The 17,924-nt window shown below is 43.5% G+C and overlaps 1 protein-coding gene across 1 annotated transcript in view; it reads right to left on the minus strand.

Annotated features, from left to right (window-relative positions):
* Positions 1-17,924, minus strand: part of LOC137326017 (ankyrin-2-like) — a 418,648-nt gene that overhangs the window by 272,648 nt on the left and 128,076 nt on the right. The window contains exon 2 of the mRNA XM_067990953.1: positions 4,183-4,284. Within this exon, the coding sequence (XP_067847054.1) occupies positions 4,183-4,284 (102 nt within the window). The remainder of the gene's footprint in view (positions 1-4,182; positions 4,285-17,924) is intronic.

Here is a 17,924-nt window from a genome sequence, read left to right on the forward strand (position 1 = left end):
CAGAGAATGCGGGCCAGGGCCTGCAATAAATGAAAATAAACAGAAACTTGAGAGTCCGACACCATGCAGGGCATGTAAGGTGCCAGAAACCCATGTTACAACTACCGACTGCCCCGTTCTCACTTTGGTAAACCTAAGAGAAGGTTTTTAAATTGAAATTTTAAAATTTATTTGGAGTTTTTCCAATCGATAAATTGAATTATTATTGTAAGTTTCCTGACTGAAGTCAGCCCATCTCCGTGAATGCGAAGTACTTTTCTCCCGTGTTAGCGGCAGTGCCCAGGAGATCAATCTTGGAGATTCCTGGATAATCCAGGAGGGTTGGCAACCCTGCTACACACACACAGACGCTGGTAGCTCAAGGGTGGGAATGACATGTGAAAAATGTTATTCAATTTGGGGTGCGGGGGGGAGAAGTCAGGCAGTGGTTCCATTCACTTCATTTCCAAAATGAATCGATAGTTCCCTCACAGGTAGGCAAAAGATTTAGGAAAAGATGCAGTGAGGGGGGGAGGCAAATGGAAAAATAAATTGATTGGAATAGAAACGTCATCACAAGTACATACACCACAATGGACTGGTCAGGTGGACAGGAAAGTAGCAAATGGAATTCAATCCGGAGAAGTGTGAGGTAATGCATTTAGGGAGGGCAAACAAGGTAAGGGAGTACACAATAAATGGGAGGATACTGAAGAGTGTAGAAGAAGTGAGGAACCTTGGAGTGCATGTCCATAAATCCCTGAAGGTAGCAGGACAGGTAGGAAAAGGTGGTTAAGAAGGGAAATGGGATACTTTCCTTTATTAGCTGAGGCACAGAATATAAGAGCAGGGAGGTTATGCTGGAACTATATAAAACACTGGTTAGGCCATAGCTTGAGTACTGTGTACAGTTCTGATCACCACATTACAGGAAGGATGTAATTGCATTAGAGAGGGTACAGAGGAGATTTATGAGGATGATGCCAAAACTGGAGAATTTTAGCTATGAGGAAAGATTGGATAGGATGGGGTTGTTCTCTTTGGAACAGAGGAGGCTGACGGGTGATTTAATTGAGGTGTACAATATTATGAGGGGCCTAGATAGAGTGGATAGGAAGGACCAATTTCCCTTAGTAGAGGTCAATAACCGGGGGCATAGATTTAAAGTGATTGGTAGAAGGATCAGAAGGGAGTTGAGGAAAAACTTTTTCACCCAGAGGGTGGTGGGGGTGTCTGGGACTCACTGCCTGAAAGGATGGTAGAGGCAGAAACCCTCAACTCATTTAAAAAGTACCTGGATGTGCACCTGAAGTACCATGACCTACAAGGCTACGGACCAAGTGCTGGAAAGTAGGATTAGGCTGGGTGGCTCATTTTTGGCCGGCGCGGACACGATGGGCCGAATGGCTCCCTTCTGTGCAGTAAATTTTCTATGATTCTGTACCTCTTCTTAAGCTGACCATTAGGAGGTGTATAAGAGTAACCCAACATGACTTGGTTTCCAATTTTGCACTATGGGTAAGTATTAATCTCCACTTCGTACCTCTCTTGAAGGTAAAGCAAAGGTCTGGGATTGAAAAACATGCTTTGTAAGGAATCATAGAATCTGTTTTCTTGTGAGCAAAATTAATCTGTAGAGTTTATTTTCCTCAACAAAGGACAACTTCAACAGTGGCCTCAACATTCCAAAATTTGGTCTTATCTATATTTTTTCCAAGTACTTTGCCCTGCTTTGTGATGCACTTGTACTGACTGTCAGCCCTAATTTTATCTGACGCCTTCCCTCTTTGCTGTGCTTATGTTCTATGTTTGAACTTCCAACGGACACAACAACAAATATTTTCCTTGGGAAAAAAACATTTACCCATGAAGACCCTCAATGCCATAATTGGACACGTGGAACTAAATGATTTTTTTTATTTCATAGGCGGCTGACTAAACAAAGAGGAAAGAATGCTGTTTGTGCAAAAATCCCCACTATTTTGATTGGTGCTGGTTTTACAAATGTTTTCAACTGCACGATACTTTTATTTTTGTTTCTCTCTCCCTTTTTCTCTCCATACAGATCACTCACCACTCGAATGTCCACCTCTATTTGAAAGGGTGCAACAATCCCAGCTGTAAATCTATCGTGCTACTCTTTGATGACAATGCTTACTTTCTTTTTCCTGATGTGGAGATGCCGGTGATGGACTGGGGTTGACAATTGTAAACAATTTTACAACACCAAGTTATAGTCCAGCAATTTTATTTTAAATTCACAAGCTTTCGGAGGCTTCCTCCTTCCTCATTTACCTGAGGAAGGAGGAAGCCTCCGAAAGCTTGTGAATTTAAAATAAAATTGCTGGACTATAACTTGGTGTTGTAAAATTGTTTACAATTTATTTTTCCTATTAGATGGAGCACACATGCATGTCTCGGTAGCATCCATCCAGCAGCCCAAACAAGAACTGACAAAACACAGGCTCAAATGAGTCTCAGGACAAGCAGCTTTGATATTTAAGGGGTATCTTTACAAATTCAGGCATATATGCTCCCCATAATTTTGATGGATGGAAAATCATGCACCAAAATTCCAACTATGTGTTCCTGGTGGGTGACGCTCTGTGCCAGGAGCATAATTTTGTGAAATTGCCATTTTAAACTACTGGAAGCTAAAAACTCTAGTGTCTGACATTCTGGGTGAGTGCCTGGGATCTCGACCTCTGATCCCAACGGACTTTCCAGGGTTTGGGGGAAGATCCCTCATTTGCACTAATGAGCTGCTCAGTCTTCAGTTGGGAACCTCAGCCCAGCAGGAACTTCATCAATGCCCTATCATTCCCCCCCTTTATCTTGAGACTGATCTCTCCTCCTTGATGTAGATTTTTTTCAGGGATCGAGGCAAGGACCCGGGCCTGAACCCCCAGGTGGGCTCCACTTCTGCCAGCCAGGGGGCTGGTATGCTTCTCCTCACCCTGCATACCAGCCACCCAATGAATCCCAGGCTGTGATTGAGGAAACGCCCAGACTGGAACTCCCTTCATCCTGGCCCCACCCCTTCTGATGTAGGTGACCTTGTTTAGTGCAGATGGAGGTCTTCTGCTGGCAGTGCTCCAGAAAGGCCGACGCAAATTTGAGGCTCTGTCGTTCTGTGTGATATTCAAGCAGTTGGCTGTTTGATCCATTAGGCTATGGAAGCCCATGTGATCTGTTTTTACATGAACCTTTTTCGCACTATTTTACTGGTTGATGTAGTCTGTCAAAATAATTGTCCTGGATTTATGCTTCTGTGTAATAGTGCATTACTGGCCCTGATCTGATGAATAGTGTGACTCCAACCTACTTGACTGCTGCTAACCTCATAAAATGTATGGTTAACTGCGTCACGAGTAATAAAATATCTAATTCAATATAAAAGAGATACATATCACTCTATTAATTTATATTTTATCACTTCTGCTCTATAGGAAATAATGCATAATTTCTTCTATGATTTTAATAGCCGTTACCATCTATTTTCCAAGTGAAAATTCTCAGTTATTCAATGACTAGATCAATATATGACATATGAATATGACACCATAGGTATAACAGCACAGCAATTACATGTGAGCAACTAATGCTACATAGCTGATAAAAGAATGAGACATCCTCAAGTCAAGGGGAGCTGATGGTGAGATATTTATTATAAAAATGTTCTCGGAGCTGATCCCGCTCACTGCAGTAACTTCACCAGAACGCGGTAGCAGCGGGGTTTCTGTCACACTTTCACAAAGTTGCAGCAGTGGAGCAGAAACAGCTCCAAGCAAATTCCTGGCCCAAGTTTTTTTTACATTGAGTCTACAGCATAGAAACAGGCCATTTGGCCCAACTGGTCTGTGCCGATGTTTATGCTCCACACGAGTCGCCTCCCACCCTTCTTCATCTCACCCTATCAACTTATCCTTCTATTCCTTTCTCCCTCACGTGTTTATCTAGCTTCCCCTTAAATGCATCTATGCTATTCACCTCAACTACTCCATGTAATAGTGAATTCCACATTCTCACCACTCTCTGAGTAAAGAGGTTTCTCCTGAATTCCTTATTGGATTTATTAGTGAGTATCTTATATTTATGGCTCCTAGTTTTGATCTCTCCAAGTGGAAACATTTTGTCTACATTTTCTTTCCAAAACCATAGGAACTTAAGGAATGATTCCATAATGCCACAAACTGTGCATACCTGATTTGATGTGTTGATATCTATCCCTCCTTTGAGGTACTCGAGCACTTTATCCAGATTTCCTGCTCTGGCGGCACGAAGGAAGCTGGCATTGCTGTCAGACTGCAAAAGAGAAATACCATCAATTAGCAATGTACTTTGCTGGACTAACAGAATATGCACAGCAAATGGGAATTCCAGAGAGTGAGCAGTAAATATCAATTTGCATGAATAACCTGAACTATAGTAGTATGCAACCTTCATATTGCAAAACGACTCAAGTCCATAACCACTATGGCTGCAATTATAACGCACGGCTGGCCTGAGTTTTATTGAATATTAGTTTTGTTAAATTATTTAACATATTGAAGTTTTAAAACTGCAAATCCCCTTCCCGAACATATCAATAGGCTTCTCCATTCACGTCATATGCATTTGACTACAGAATTATTAGACATCTTATGACTGGTAAAAGAGTTGATGTAAAGTGTGATCATTCCAGTCTGACTATAATAAAGCCTGCCTAAACTACGTGCCCTTCATTTACAGCACAGCAGAAATTATCCAGACCCTAGAATGGGGGAGTGGTGGGGAGTGGGGGCGGGGGGGGAGATATGAAGAATACTTAAATTGGTGGCTTGATTGAATAATTCCTTAGCAACCCAGAATAATCAAATTATTGCAGCACAGACTGTTTCAAGAGAAAGGCATTCTCTCCAAGCTACCATAAAACAAACAAGGAAACCATCAGTAGTTGCTTGGCTCCATATTCACAAAATATGATTCTATGTGAGGCAGAAACAGAGAATGATGGAAATATGCAACAAAGAAATCAGCATATGAACAGAAAAAAAGATGGGTGGAGACTTTCCTTCAGAACTCATTCTTTTTCTTTTTATATGCTAATGGACTTACTGTGTGTTTCCAAAATCTTATGTTTTAATTACAGATTTACAACATTTACAGGTTTCTCTTTTTATCTTGTGTGTCTATGTGGTTGTAGAATTAACTCTTTATGTGTCCATGGATCTTAATACTTAAGTGCCTTTGAGTCCCTGACTTCAAAATCTTATTGGCCACAATCATTACACTCGTGAATATGTCAGACTCTTACTATGCCATGAATTTCAAACATGGATAATTGGAATTTCTAAAAATGACAATTAGGAACCAGGAGAATTTCCCATTCTGTTCTGCTACAAGATTTACTGACAATTTTTTTGAAATATTCCAGGATTTTGACAAAGGAAAGTTGTCATTTTTAACTTTTGCAGTTTAGGGTTTCATGTTAAAGTTTTAATATATTGTTTTGATATATTGGCTAGAAATTGCATTGAGGCTCTCCCGATAGAGGTATGCATGAATTGTTATCTCACATGGAACAAATATTTGGGGCTCTGAACCACAGTGTGGGAAGAGGTGAATGAACAGGAGTTGTGTCTGCTACAGTTGCATGGGAAGGTGTCAGGGAAGGGTAGCTGAAAGTCAGGCTGATAGAAAAATGAGCACGGATATGTCAGAGGGAATGGTTACTCTGGAAAACAGAGAGGGAAAGGGAGGGGAGGGAACAATGTGCTTAGTAGTGGGCTCATGTTGTAGGGTGGGGAAATGACAGATGATGATCTAGGCGTTGAAGGTGAGGACTAAGGTAGCCCTCTCACTATTGTGAGAGGAGGGAGATAGATGAGAGCAGAGGCACAGGAAATGGTTAAGAGTCCCATAAACCATACTAAAGGAAAACTTTGATGTGGAAAAAATGATATTTCAGAAGCTTCAGTGAGAAAAATGGAGTAATCAGAGCAGATATAACGGGGACAGAGAAACTGGGAGAAAGCAAAGGAATCTTTACAGGTAGTGGGGTACGAAGAAGCATAATCTGTGTAGCTGTAGGAGATTATAGGCTTGTAACAGATGACTGTGGAAAGCAAATTGCTAAAGAAAGAGAGAGAGAAATATAGGAAGGGAAGGAAGCACTCAAATATGAAACATGTAAAGGTGAGGGATGCCTGGAAATTGGAACTGTAGTCAATGGAATTCTTAAAATCAGAGCGAGAGCAGGAAGTGGCACTAAAAGAGTGATTCATGTAATGGAGTAAGAGGTTAGGGAGTCAACAATTGTGTTTCGCTTCTTATTTTCCCTAATTCTCTCCTTTCCTGAGGGTTCTATGCTCAAACAAAGATTCACGATTGCAAAGGCCATTATTCATGTGTGAGCCCTTTGCAGTGAGTGTCACTAGGCTATTTGACTGCAAAGGGTATCACAGCTGAGCCCAATCTTGTCCTCATCCAATGATCACACATGTGCCCTTTCCAGCAAGAATCATTACATAACCTGCTTTAAGGACTCTGCCACTCTTGTGCCAGCCACTGGGGAATGCTGAAGAGCAGCACAGGTTGACTTGCCCTACAATTTTCTCTCGCCTGGAATTGTCATCGCTATGCATCATCTCCCCCCTCCCCACCCCCTGAAGGACAGCCAATCTACGCTCCTTTTTTGTAACTCTCAGCAGCCAGTTATAGAGGAGACTTTAGCAGTGGCTTGGTCAGGGCGTGGTTCATGGAGGAGACTGTGGTGGCTGAGATAAAACATAACAATGATTTCGTTCTCAATTTCCAGAATATTCTTTTTATTGTTGTTTACTTGAAGCATGTCCTATAGTTAGTGTGGTAATAAATATGGTGAACACACCATCCCCTCAGGACCACACCTCTATCAGAGATTCTGTTTAAAAATAAAAACAGCTTGTTTGTCCCAGTGAAACTCAGTCCTCAAAGACTATGTAAACCTCTAAAGGTTACAATATTCAATGCAGCTACTTAACTTTTGAATTAGCAATCATTTTGAATTCCAGCCGAACTAAGTCAGCAAAAATGATACTACAGTTTTGATTTAAACTGTATTACGTTTCAAAAACTGGTCAACATAAAAGATACTGCATCTCAAATTCTACCAATGAAACAGCTCAAATAAATGCTGCACTGCAGTGATCTCACTTCACCAGATTTTTTTTTACATCCTCAAGCATATCTCCTACAAAAAAATATATAAAAATTACATTAAAAAAGAGATGTATGTAGAGACATGTTTCCCCAGGCAGGTGCCACTATCTGCCTTCTTTCCTCCAGCTGCTACTGTTTAATGGAGCTCCAAAAGATAACCGAGTCCAGCAATGCAGCAGTGCACTGAAAGAAGACATGACAGTCTGCATTAACACGCAATGCCAGATGCCCTGTAGCTCCTGTTAGTCAATACTGTAGCCAATCACTGTTCCGGCATTATATATGATGCAGTGGCACATCAACATCTTCCATAGTCTGCATTGACAGAGGCGTGGTCATATTTATAGCAAGGACATTATAAAGTTTCCACTGCTGCTGGATTTCTGTGTATTATCTAACCATGTTCATTAGTCAATCTAATAAGGATGTAAAATGCAGGGTGCTTTTTCTTTTTAAACTTGTCCTGGGTATTGAACAGTCATATTTGCCTACATCTCCGTTATTGACATCCTACCAGGCTAATTGAGCACTCTGTGCAGTATGTTACAGCACTGGCTGCGTATGCAGTATTCATGTGGATCTACCAGCCCGTAATGTCTGCACCAATGGAAAGTCTGATTTCACTAATCCAATAGGCTGTGACCATTGCAGTCTCAAAGCTCATTCTCTTCAATGGAACCTCCTCCACTGAATTAACTTCAATGTTCTAAATATTACTGCATATTACTTTGTAAATATATTATGTTATCTACATTTATTTGCATGTTTTCCGTGTCTGCCAGATTATAAATATATATACACAATCAAACTAATAATTGTGAGATTTTCACCTTTTACAGTGAGGATTATTATCACTACAGTCATCGCATTGCCTTTGGGGAGAAGACTGTAAAAAGCCAAGGGGTATATTGACTTTATAAATCACTTTAATCACTCCTATTTAATCATGAGACCTGTTAGCCCTAGTAAGAGTACCCGTTATAATATTGCTATTATACTGCAGAAAACCAGTACCAGCTTTAAGCAGTGTACAGCCAGCACTGCTGAGTTATATTGCTGGCGCTGCATTCCTCTCTAGTCAGGGAAATAGAGAGCTAACATGCATACACAGAGCTAAATTTACCATCATTTAATTGTCAGTCACATTTTTGATGGCAGTGAAGAGGTAACATCCAGTTGCTTCTTTACTAACACTAACAAAACTGAAAATCACTAAGTTCCCAAGTGATGCAACAATCAGCCTGGAAACATTTTGAACCTCACTTTCCATGGGTTGCAGAAATCCCGTTCCCCAGTTTACGTACGCACACACAAAAGTTCAAGCATGGCGATAACAAAGTCAATGCCTACATCAACATAACTAACAACTGCAATACTTTCATTGAGTAATAGCCAGTATAAAATATAGATTTTTAAATTACAAAGTTAATCCTTTGAGTTCTTCGTTTTCAAATTTCTTTTATAGTCCTTGAGAATTCATTGACGCTGGAAATCCAGGGACTTTTTGATGGCAGAAAGCCTGATTTAACACCTGGAGAGGCCCAGAATTTGGAGTGGAACCTGGTTATGCTGGGATTTTGCCCCATTTACCCTGGTGTTCCAAATTCTGATGGGGGAGTGACATGGATGGATCTTCTGCCTGCCTCCTACATCGAGGGAACACATCAGAAAGAGTTCTCAGACTTCCTCAGGAAATTTTGCGGGCAGTCAATTTGCACTCAGCAAGGCCCAACAAATGGTGATGTTTTTAGGTGTTGATTGAGGGATAAATGTTGACAAGGACACAGCGAACACCTTTGCTCCTCTTCGAATAGTGCCTTGGGATCTTTCAAATCGACTCTGAGAAGGCTGACGGGGCTCGGTTTAATGTTTCATCCAAAAAACGGTACCTCCGACAGTGCAGCACTCCCTCAGTACCAGCCTAGATTTTATGTGCTCAAGTCTCTGGAGTGAGCTTGAACCTACAACCTTCTGACTCAAAGACAAGAGAGCTACTGCTGAGCCAAGGCTGACACCTGCAGAAAGAAGTGAACATTCCTCACTTTGGCAGATAATTAGTACAGGTGGAGGTTCAACTTTTCAAAGGAAGCTGAGATAGAAGATCTGGTGGCATAACTAAGATATGTTAATGTCTTACTAACCATAATATTGGATGCTTCCTAAAAGCCTTCCAATCACATTATGTCCTGTTTTCAGTGGCATTACATTAAAGAAGGTGATCAAAGCCAGTGTAGCCTGATTGACCACACCCACCAAGATACCACTAACCATTTCTGTAGGCCTAGACACATCTACATGACAACGATAATAGTTCTAAGTTAGCCAGAGAACCATATGCAAAGCTTTTCCATCTACTGCCCCAACTGCGATTGCCTCCAGTCCCCCACTCCTCACCACTCACCCATTACCGGGACCGTTCGCTCGTGGCCTCCTGCCGTGCAAAATCCTACTCCCTCCTACCACCCACCTCGCCATTCCCACCGGGTTCCGGCCTTGGAACATGGTAATGAGGACCAGGAGTTAAAATGGCCCAGGCCTCATGCTGGCGCCATCGTGGGCACTTCCTGCCCACTGCGGCTCCCGCATGCTGTTCTCACACCCCGAGTTAAAATCAGGGCTTCTGTTTTTGCACCCACACGAGTGATCTCCATCATACCACTAGAGGAAGTATTTTCCCTTTTTTAAGTATCCGTATGACATGCAGCATTGCTTGACTAAGAGGGTGGATAGCTGACCTACTCTCCTGCAAATCATAAGGAGGCCCTGAGAAAGTGGCTTAGCTGCTAGCTTCCCATCAGCCCTCTAAGTAAACACCCAGCCTCTGCCCATGGCTCTCCATGACAGCACAGCTGAGATCAGGAAGATGTGGTGTACAGCAACAACATATATGTCAGTTTTCCACGCGTAGTCAGGCTTTTGTGGATTAGTTTTGATTGCCATTGGAGGTCAGAGAGGAATTTCCCAGATTTTTTGCTCCCTAAATTAGCCTTGGTTTTTTATCTGGTTCTTTGCTTCTCACAGGAGATTACATGGCTGTTGGTGGGTGGGGGATGTTGGAAATCATAATACTAAATGCAACGTGACTATGTGGGGCAGACTCAATGGGCCAGCGAGGTGTTTCCTGTCCATCACTTTCTTATAATTGTATATTCAAACAAAAAAAAATTGCCAAACATTTAGAACATTTAACAATGGATGAACCTAGGAGGTACTGGTCTGCATAGCTTATCACTATAGACTTACGATCTAGTCCCCTGGTGTACTAATTCATACAGACCAAAGGTTCCCAGGTTTAATTCTTATTCTGTGCCCACTTAGTTGGCCTTATCTAGGGCAGTAGTTGTGGTTCTACAGTTGACCTTAGCAACCGTGGATGAGGGAGAGGAAAATCAGCCATGGTTCCTACTTCTCATTGCTGTCAGTGACTCCCCTAGACATTGGGTGAGAACAGGATCAGGCTTGGCCATGATTTCCACCACAGTGGAATAGCCAACTGACGTTCATCATTAAGGTTTGCCCATGAAGATTGGCCATTTGGATCATGTACAAAAGGGCTACTGGTGCCTGTGGAACCACCCACCTGAAAGATTTTGCACCTTCAGGAAAGGGGAAAAACATGGGGAGTAATTTGAAAAAAAAATTAACAATTTGTCCATCAACTGGTTTCCAATATGAGTTGGTTATTATTTCTAATATTGCTGATTTGACTGCAAATAAACCATATCCTGCTCTCCAGTGAACGAATTAATAAAAGCTTGTATTTCACATAAGCAGGGTCAATGTGACCTTTCCAACTAAAATGTCACAGGATTTTACGTCACAATTTGTTGTCAGAACAGTCTGACGTGCACAATAGGGCCTGTTACATTTCATGACATTTCCAAATATCACAATATTATAATCAGTCACAGTATCCCTCCTTTGTTTGGTTCATTAATCTTATTGTATCTGCCTAGTGAGTGGCAGGTGTCTGAAAGGTCGATAAATCCTCTTTCAATCTGCAAAAATAAATTTGTCAAAATGGAAAAAAAGCACTCAAAATTATTAATACTGAATGACTAGTGTACTGCTGCAGCAAAAATCCATAAAATTCCCGGATATCTCAGTACAGATATCTATAGACCGATATTGTGTAAGATCCCAAAGAAGCACACTTTCTCTTTATTGAAAATTGGTTGGTATTTGTTCTTGAACTGCCTTGTTAAAACTTATATCATCTGATGATAACCCAGTGTCAGTTTCATCACTAGCGCAAATCTATATTTATGTTTGAACAAAATATTTCTGAGAACTATGTACATCCTGCTCTCTCTGCAGTTTGGGACAGTAAATTGGATTTCACTTCAGTATTCTGGGAATGAAGAGCATGGGGAACAGACAGAATTTAGGATTATTTATAAAACTTTGGGTTATTATTGGTCCAAAGGTGAAAAATAATCCTTCACGACTATGCAAATATGATTGTTTAGAAAGAGCTTCAATGTGAACCCAATCAACCAGTCAATTTCATGCAGCTTAATATAAGAGTTATATTAATATTAAGCCTTTATAGCAGGCATATGGTTACAAGTCTGTAATTCTCAAACCATGTAGTCAAAATTTATGGTTGTAGGATAACTTTCTTTTGTCAGTAAAATTAATAAAGCCAAAATAAATTACAACTGTGTCAATTAACATAATTAACTACTAACACAATGAAGTATTTATTTCAGTGTTTATCACAATGATTTACTTTACTGAAAAATATCCTTTGACAACAAGAAGTAAAATTATCCTTTTCTCAATCTATAACTGTTCCTCAAAATTGGACCATATGGGGGAAGGTTTGCTCTGTGACTTTGTTTACAAAGAATGTGTTTATGATGTTGCTACACATTGTACTCACTGGATATATTCCCCAGAGTCCATAAACACTTATGTCAATGTCAATTTCAAGCTGAATCTGCAATCTTAGCTTTGGATATTTATAATAGTTATCAAAGAATCAGTGAAAAAATGCAAAGGGGCTTTATTATTCAGATAAATTCCCACATTGCCATAATATCTTAATAGTGGTTTAAAGGTTAATTTCTACTCACACTGGCAGCTAATCTGAGTCTTAACTTATGAGAGGACATTTTCCTAGTCTGCATTCGGGGCATTGGATCATGTGGACACTGTGAATATTGGAAAATCGGACAAGTGGGAGCATATGCCCGTTCAGTTAACAGAAGGAAAATCTGGTGGATTACTTTACAAGCGTACGTTCCCACTCCTCAGATTTTTCAATGCTTGTTGCATCAAGTCGATCCAGTGCAGCTGGGTGCAGATCCGGGAAAATCTCCCTTATTTTATCCTTTGTCTTTATTTGTACTGATTTTTTAAAATTCATTCTCAAGCTGGCATTTATTGTACATCCCTAGTTGCCCTGACGGTGGTGGGCCTTCTTCAACTACTGGTACTTTGATACGACTGAATGGTCAATCTACCACTTCAGAGGGCAGTTCAGAGTCAACCACATTGGTGTGCGACTGGAATTACATGTAGGCCAAACCAGGGAAGGACGGCAGATTTCCTTCCCTAAAGGACATTAATGAGCCAATTGAATTTTTTATCACAATCCGGGGTAATTTTAAGTGCTGTGCCTAGCACCAGGGACTAACTGCTTCTGCTATCGATGACGCGCATGTGCACCTGGGCCCGGAACATATTCAGCCATGCATGCGCATTGTAGGTCACCAATTGCCCTCGCTGTCGTTCACTAAAAGCGCAGACCGGAGGCCGAGCACCAAAAATGCAGCCGTGCAGGTAGTCGTAAGGGGGGAGGAGAGCAGAGCCCAGAGGAAGAGGAGAAGCAGGGGGGGGAAGAGGGGGAGCAGGGGGAAGGGAGGGGGAGCAGAAGGAAGGGAGGAGGGAGGGGGAGTAGGGGGGATGGGAAGAGCAGGGGGAAGGAGAGAAGCAGGGGGAAGGAGAGAAGCAGGTGTGGGGGGAGGGGATAAGTAGAGGGTATGGGGAGAAGCAGGGGGAAGGGGAGAAGCAGGGGGAAGGGGAAAAGCAGGTGTGGGGGGGAGGGGATAAGTAGAGGGTATGGGGAGAAGCAGGGGGAAGGGGAGAAGCCGGGGGAAGGGGAGAAGCCTGGACGGAGCAGGGGGGAGGAAGGGGAGAGATGTGATCCAGGTCTAAAGGGGAGGGGTAAGAGTGGGAGAGCGTGGTCCAGATGGGGAGTTGGATCACACTCCCCTCCTCCCCCGTTAGACCTGGATCACGCTCTTCAGCATGAACAGCAGTGAGTTGATTTCTCGGAAAGCCCGGCACATGCACGGCAAGTGACGTCATCGGACGCAGTGTTACTATTCACTTTATAATGTAAAAGGGGACCCCTCCCCACCCCACATTCTACCCATAAACCTGAAAACAATCCATGGCCCGTACACAATGCCCCATCAGTCACTGCAGCTCTCTCCCAGAGTGTTTAGTTTGACGGAATGATTAGCGACAGTGTGGGTATTTCCGGTTTTCGATCGATGTGTGACATCCTCCTGCACATGCGCCGGGCCACCCGATGATGTCACTCACAGCGCATGCTAAAAAGCTACAGCTCCGCTAGTGACCTCACTTCCAACTGTGTCACCTTCACCCAGTCTCGTTGAATGGAATGTGCCTCACTAAACCAACCTTGCAGCTCAAATTATGTAAAATAGTCAATGCTGTAGATTTGTCAAATTCAGCCTCAGAGAAATGATTACAGAATCCAGCATGATCTTGCGGTGCCCGTTCACGGAGCCACATATTTGAAGCGGCCCACAAGTCAATTGCTGGGTTGGCCTAGCGTGGTGTGTTTTCAGAGTCAAAGCGAGGTGGGGAGGCTGCTCAATATGGAGGCCTCACTCCTCCAGCAGACAGAGGAGTTTCGTTGAAATTTTTACAGATCATGCTGATAACATTCAACACATAAAAGACTGTTAACAAAAATGAAAGCGTATGGAATTGGAGGCAACCTATTGGCTTGGATAGGGAATTGGTTAGTAGGTAGATGACAGAGTGTAGGGATAATGAGTATGTACTCTCGTCACACTAGGGTGACTACTAGTGTGCCTCAGGGATCTGTACTGGGACCACGGTTTTTCACTATATTGGTAAATGACTTAGATGAAGGAATAGAGAGCCATATATCTAAGTTTGCTGATGACACTAAGTTAAATGGCACAGTAAATAGTGTAGATGGGAGCATAAAGTTGCAAAGGGGCATTGATAGATTAGGTGGGTGGGTAAAACTGTGCCAGATGGAGTTTAATATGGGAAGGAGTGAGGTCATCCACTTTGGACCTAAGAAAAATAGATCAGAGCATTTTCTAAATGGCGAGAAGCTAGGAACTGTGGGTGAGCAGAGAGATTTAAGGGTCCATGTACAGAAATCACTAAAAGCTAGTGGACAGGTACAAAAAATAATTTAAAAGGCTAACGGAATGTTGGCCTTTATCTCAAGGGGGCTGGAATAAAAAGGGGAGGACGTTATGTTACAGCTGTACAGAATTCTGGTTAGACCCCAACTGAAGTACTGCATTCAGTTCTGGGCACCACACCTCAGGAAAGGGTGCAGTGCAGAATCGCCAGAATGATACTGGGACTAAAAGGGTTAAATTATATTGATAGGTTGCAAAGACTAGACTTGTTTTCCTTGAAAATACAAGAATAAGGGGTGATCTAATTGAGGTGATTAAGATGATTAAAGGATTTGATAGGATAGATAGAGAGAAACTATTTCCTCTGTTGGGAGAGTCCAGAACAAGGGAGCATTAGAGCTAGGCTGTTCAGGGGTGATGTCAGAAAGCACTTCTTCACACAAATGGTAATGGAAATCTGGAACTCTCCCCCACCGCCACCCCCCCAAAAAAAAAGCAGCTGAGGGTGCAGTCAATTGAAAATTTCAAGAGTGAAATTGATAGATTTTTGTTAGGCAAGGGTATTAAGGGATATGGAACCAAGGCAGGTAGATGGAGTTATGATACAGATCAACCATGATCTAATTGAATGGCGCAACAGGCTCGAGGGGCTCAATAGCCTACTCCTAATCTCCTGGCAGTCCAGGAGATCAATGTAGCCGTCAGCCAAACATTAGAAGGAGGGTATAGCAGCTGTTGTCACTTCTGTAGTGGCAAAAGTTACTGCCCGTCCGTGTTTGAATTTAGCAATCAAAAACCAGAGGACATAGATTTAAGGTGATTGTCAAAAGAACCAAAGGCGACATGAAGAAAAACTTTTTTACACAGCGAGTGGTTATGATCTGGAATGCACTGCCCGAAGGGGTGGTGGAGGCAGATTCAATCGTGCCTTTCAAAAGGGAATTGGATAAGTACTTGAAGGGAAAAAAATTGCAAGGCAACGGGAAAGGGCGGGGGAGTGAGGCTAGCTGGATTGCTCTTGCAGAGAGCCAGCATGGACTCAATGGGCTGAATGGCCTCCTTCCATGCTGTAACCATTCTATGATTCTATGAATTCCGCCTCCCCCGCCACCACCCCCCCCCCCCCCACCCGCCGGCCCCCGTTCATTTGATTCTGGTGGGTGGCTGCCAGCAGAACGATCAGGGCCACAGAGGGGTCATGGGAGGGAAATCACTGCAGAAATCGAGATGGCCAGTTTTGGTGCGGAGTTTTGGCTGAGGTGCCCTGCCCCACTTCACTTGTTAGACCAACACCCAGAAGTGGGTGGTTTTCATAAGGAAAGTCCAGGCCTTTGTGTCAGAGGAAGTTGTGAACAGTCTGTCCTCAGACCACACCCTGGCTCCCTTGTGCAGTACTGGTCACTGAGGCACAACAGAGCTACTGATGTGCTATGGCCAGTGCGAAGAAAAGCCACAAGGAGTATTGCTGGTGTAGGAGAAATCAACACAGTCACAAATAGGGATGATGTCAAGAAATCATTCTTCACACAAAGAGGAATCAACACTTGATTCAAGGCGAGCCAAATGGCCTTGCTCATCTATAGTTATCCTGAGATCTCTTTTTTTTGAATGAAGAAGAAGACAAGCAATGGAAGGAGGATGAGCAACATTCATAGATACACATAACCCAACTGACAGGGCAGCTGTAGGAGTGAAGAGGAGGCACTGTGCAGTTTGTGTTGCCTGCAATTCTCAACAGCTATCGCTTGTATTCCAAAAGACATTCTGTTATCTCCAGCTGCGGAGTAGAAGACAATGCTGCTCTCCATTGGCCCCATACCTGTCTGCTACCTTTCCCGCAACTCCCTGTTTGAACCTCTCTGATCAGGTTTCGGCCTTAATCAATAGTGAGATCCTCTGTGACTGTGGCCGCATTATCCCTCCTCATCTTTACTTCAGTAGTTTTTAAACACGGTTAACCACACCATCCTTCTCCAGCGCCTCTCCTCCATTGTCCAGCTGAGTGGGAATGCCCTTGCTTTGTTCCACTATTACTCTCCAGTCATAGCCTGAGAATCCCTGCAATGGCTTCCCTTCCCGCCCCGCACCATTACCCCTGGAGTCCCCCATGGATCTATCCTTGGCCCCCTCATATTTCTCATCTACATGCTGCTCCTTGGCGACATTATCTGAAGACATGACGTCAGGTTCCACATGTATACTGACGACCCAATTCTGCTTCACCACCACCACTACCTCTCTCGATCCCCCCCATCCCCGCTGCCTCTGTATTATCAGACTGCTTGTCCAACAGCCAGTCTTGGATGAACTGCAAATTCCTCCAATTAAACATCGGGGAGACCAAAGACATTGTCTTCGGTCTCCGCCACAAACTCTGTTCCCTCACTACTAATTCCACCCCCCTCCCTGACCACTGTCTCAGACTGAAACAGACTGTTCGCAACCTCGGCATCCTTACTGACCTTGAGCTGAGGTTCCAACCACATATCTTGTCCATCTCAAAGACCACCTATTTCCACCTCCACAACAATGGCCGACTCAGGCCCTGCCTCAGTCCATCTGCTGCTGAAAGCCTCATTCATGCCTTTGTTGACTATTCCAATGCTCTCCTGGCTAGCCTCCCATCTTCCACCCTCAATATACTTGAGCTTATCCAAAACTCTGAGCAGAAGAGCCCTGCAAATACACCGACACCCACTCTGCAGTGACACAATGGGTGGCATCAGTGGTGGGTCCTCATAGTGATACCCAGGAGCGGACATTATTGCACAAACTGGACAGGATTCGCGAAGACATGGCAGCAGTGGTGCCAATATAATGTGCGATGTGAGTTGTTCTGAAATTCAATATAAGTAACAACCATGACAAACCCTCAGACACCTTGTGCATTCCCTTCATGCTCACGACACGTTTGCCTTACGCTGCCTACTGCACATATGTGATGCATGCCCTGTGGCTGCAGCACAGGTGGTGGCAGGTTGAGTGAGGCTGGCCGTGAGAGAGATGCACGAGAGGGTGAGTATGGGATAGAGCCATGAGATTGTATGAGGATTGGGTTGCGTGGTAGTGGCGGGGTGAGTACTGGCGAGGTGAGTAGGTGCAGGTAAGATGAGGATGGGGTTTGAGTGGGTATGAGGGGTGATGTGACAGAGTAGTGTTGGCAGTGCCGAACGATATGTGGGGTGGGGGCAGTGATGTGGCAGACGGGGTGTAGGGGAAAGACTACGTGTACTCACTGTGGCTGACCTACTGAGGTCATTGGACCGCCTCCTGCACTGTGTGCAGGTGGGCGATATGTTGGTGGCACAGGTGACCCCCTCTGCCACCTCGAGCCAGGCCTTCCTGGTGGCGGAGGCGGGCCGCTTTCTCCCGCCCGCTGGG

Source organism: Heptranchias perlo, chromosome 1 (genome assembly GCF_035084215.1).
Source record: "Heptranchias perlo isolate sHepPer1 chromosome 1, sHepPer1.hap1, whole genome shotgun sequence".
NCBI classification, from domain to species: Eukaryota; Metazoa; Chordata; class Chondrichthyes; order Hexanchiformes; family Hexanchidae; genus Heptranchias; species Heptranchias perlo.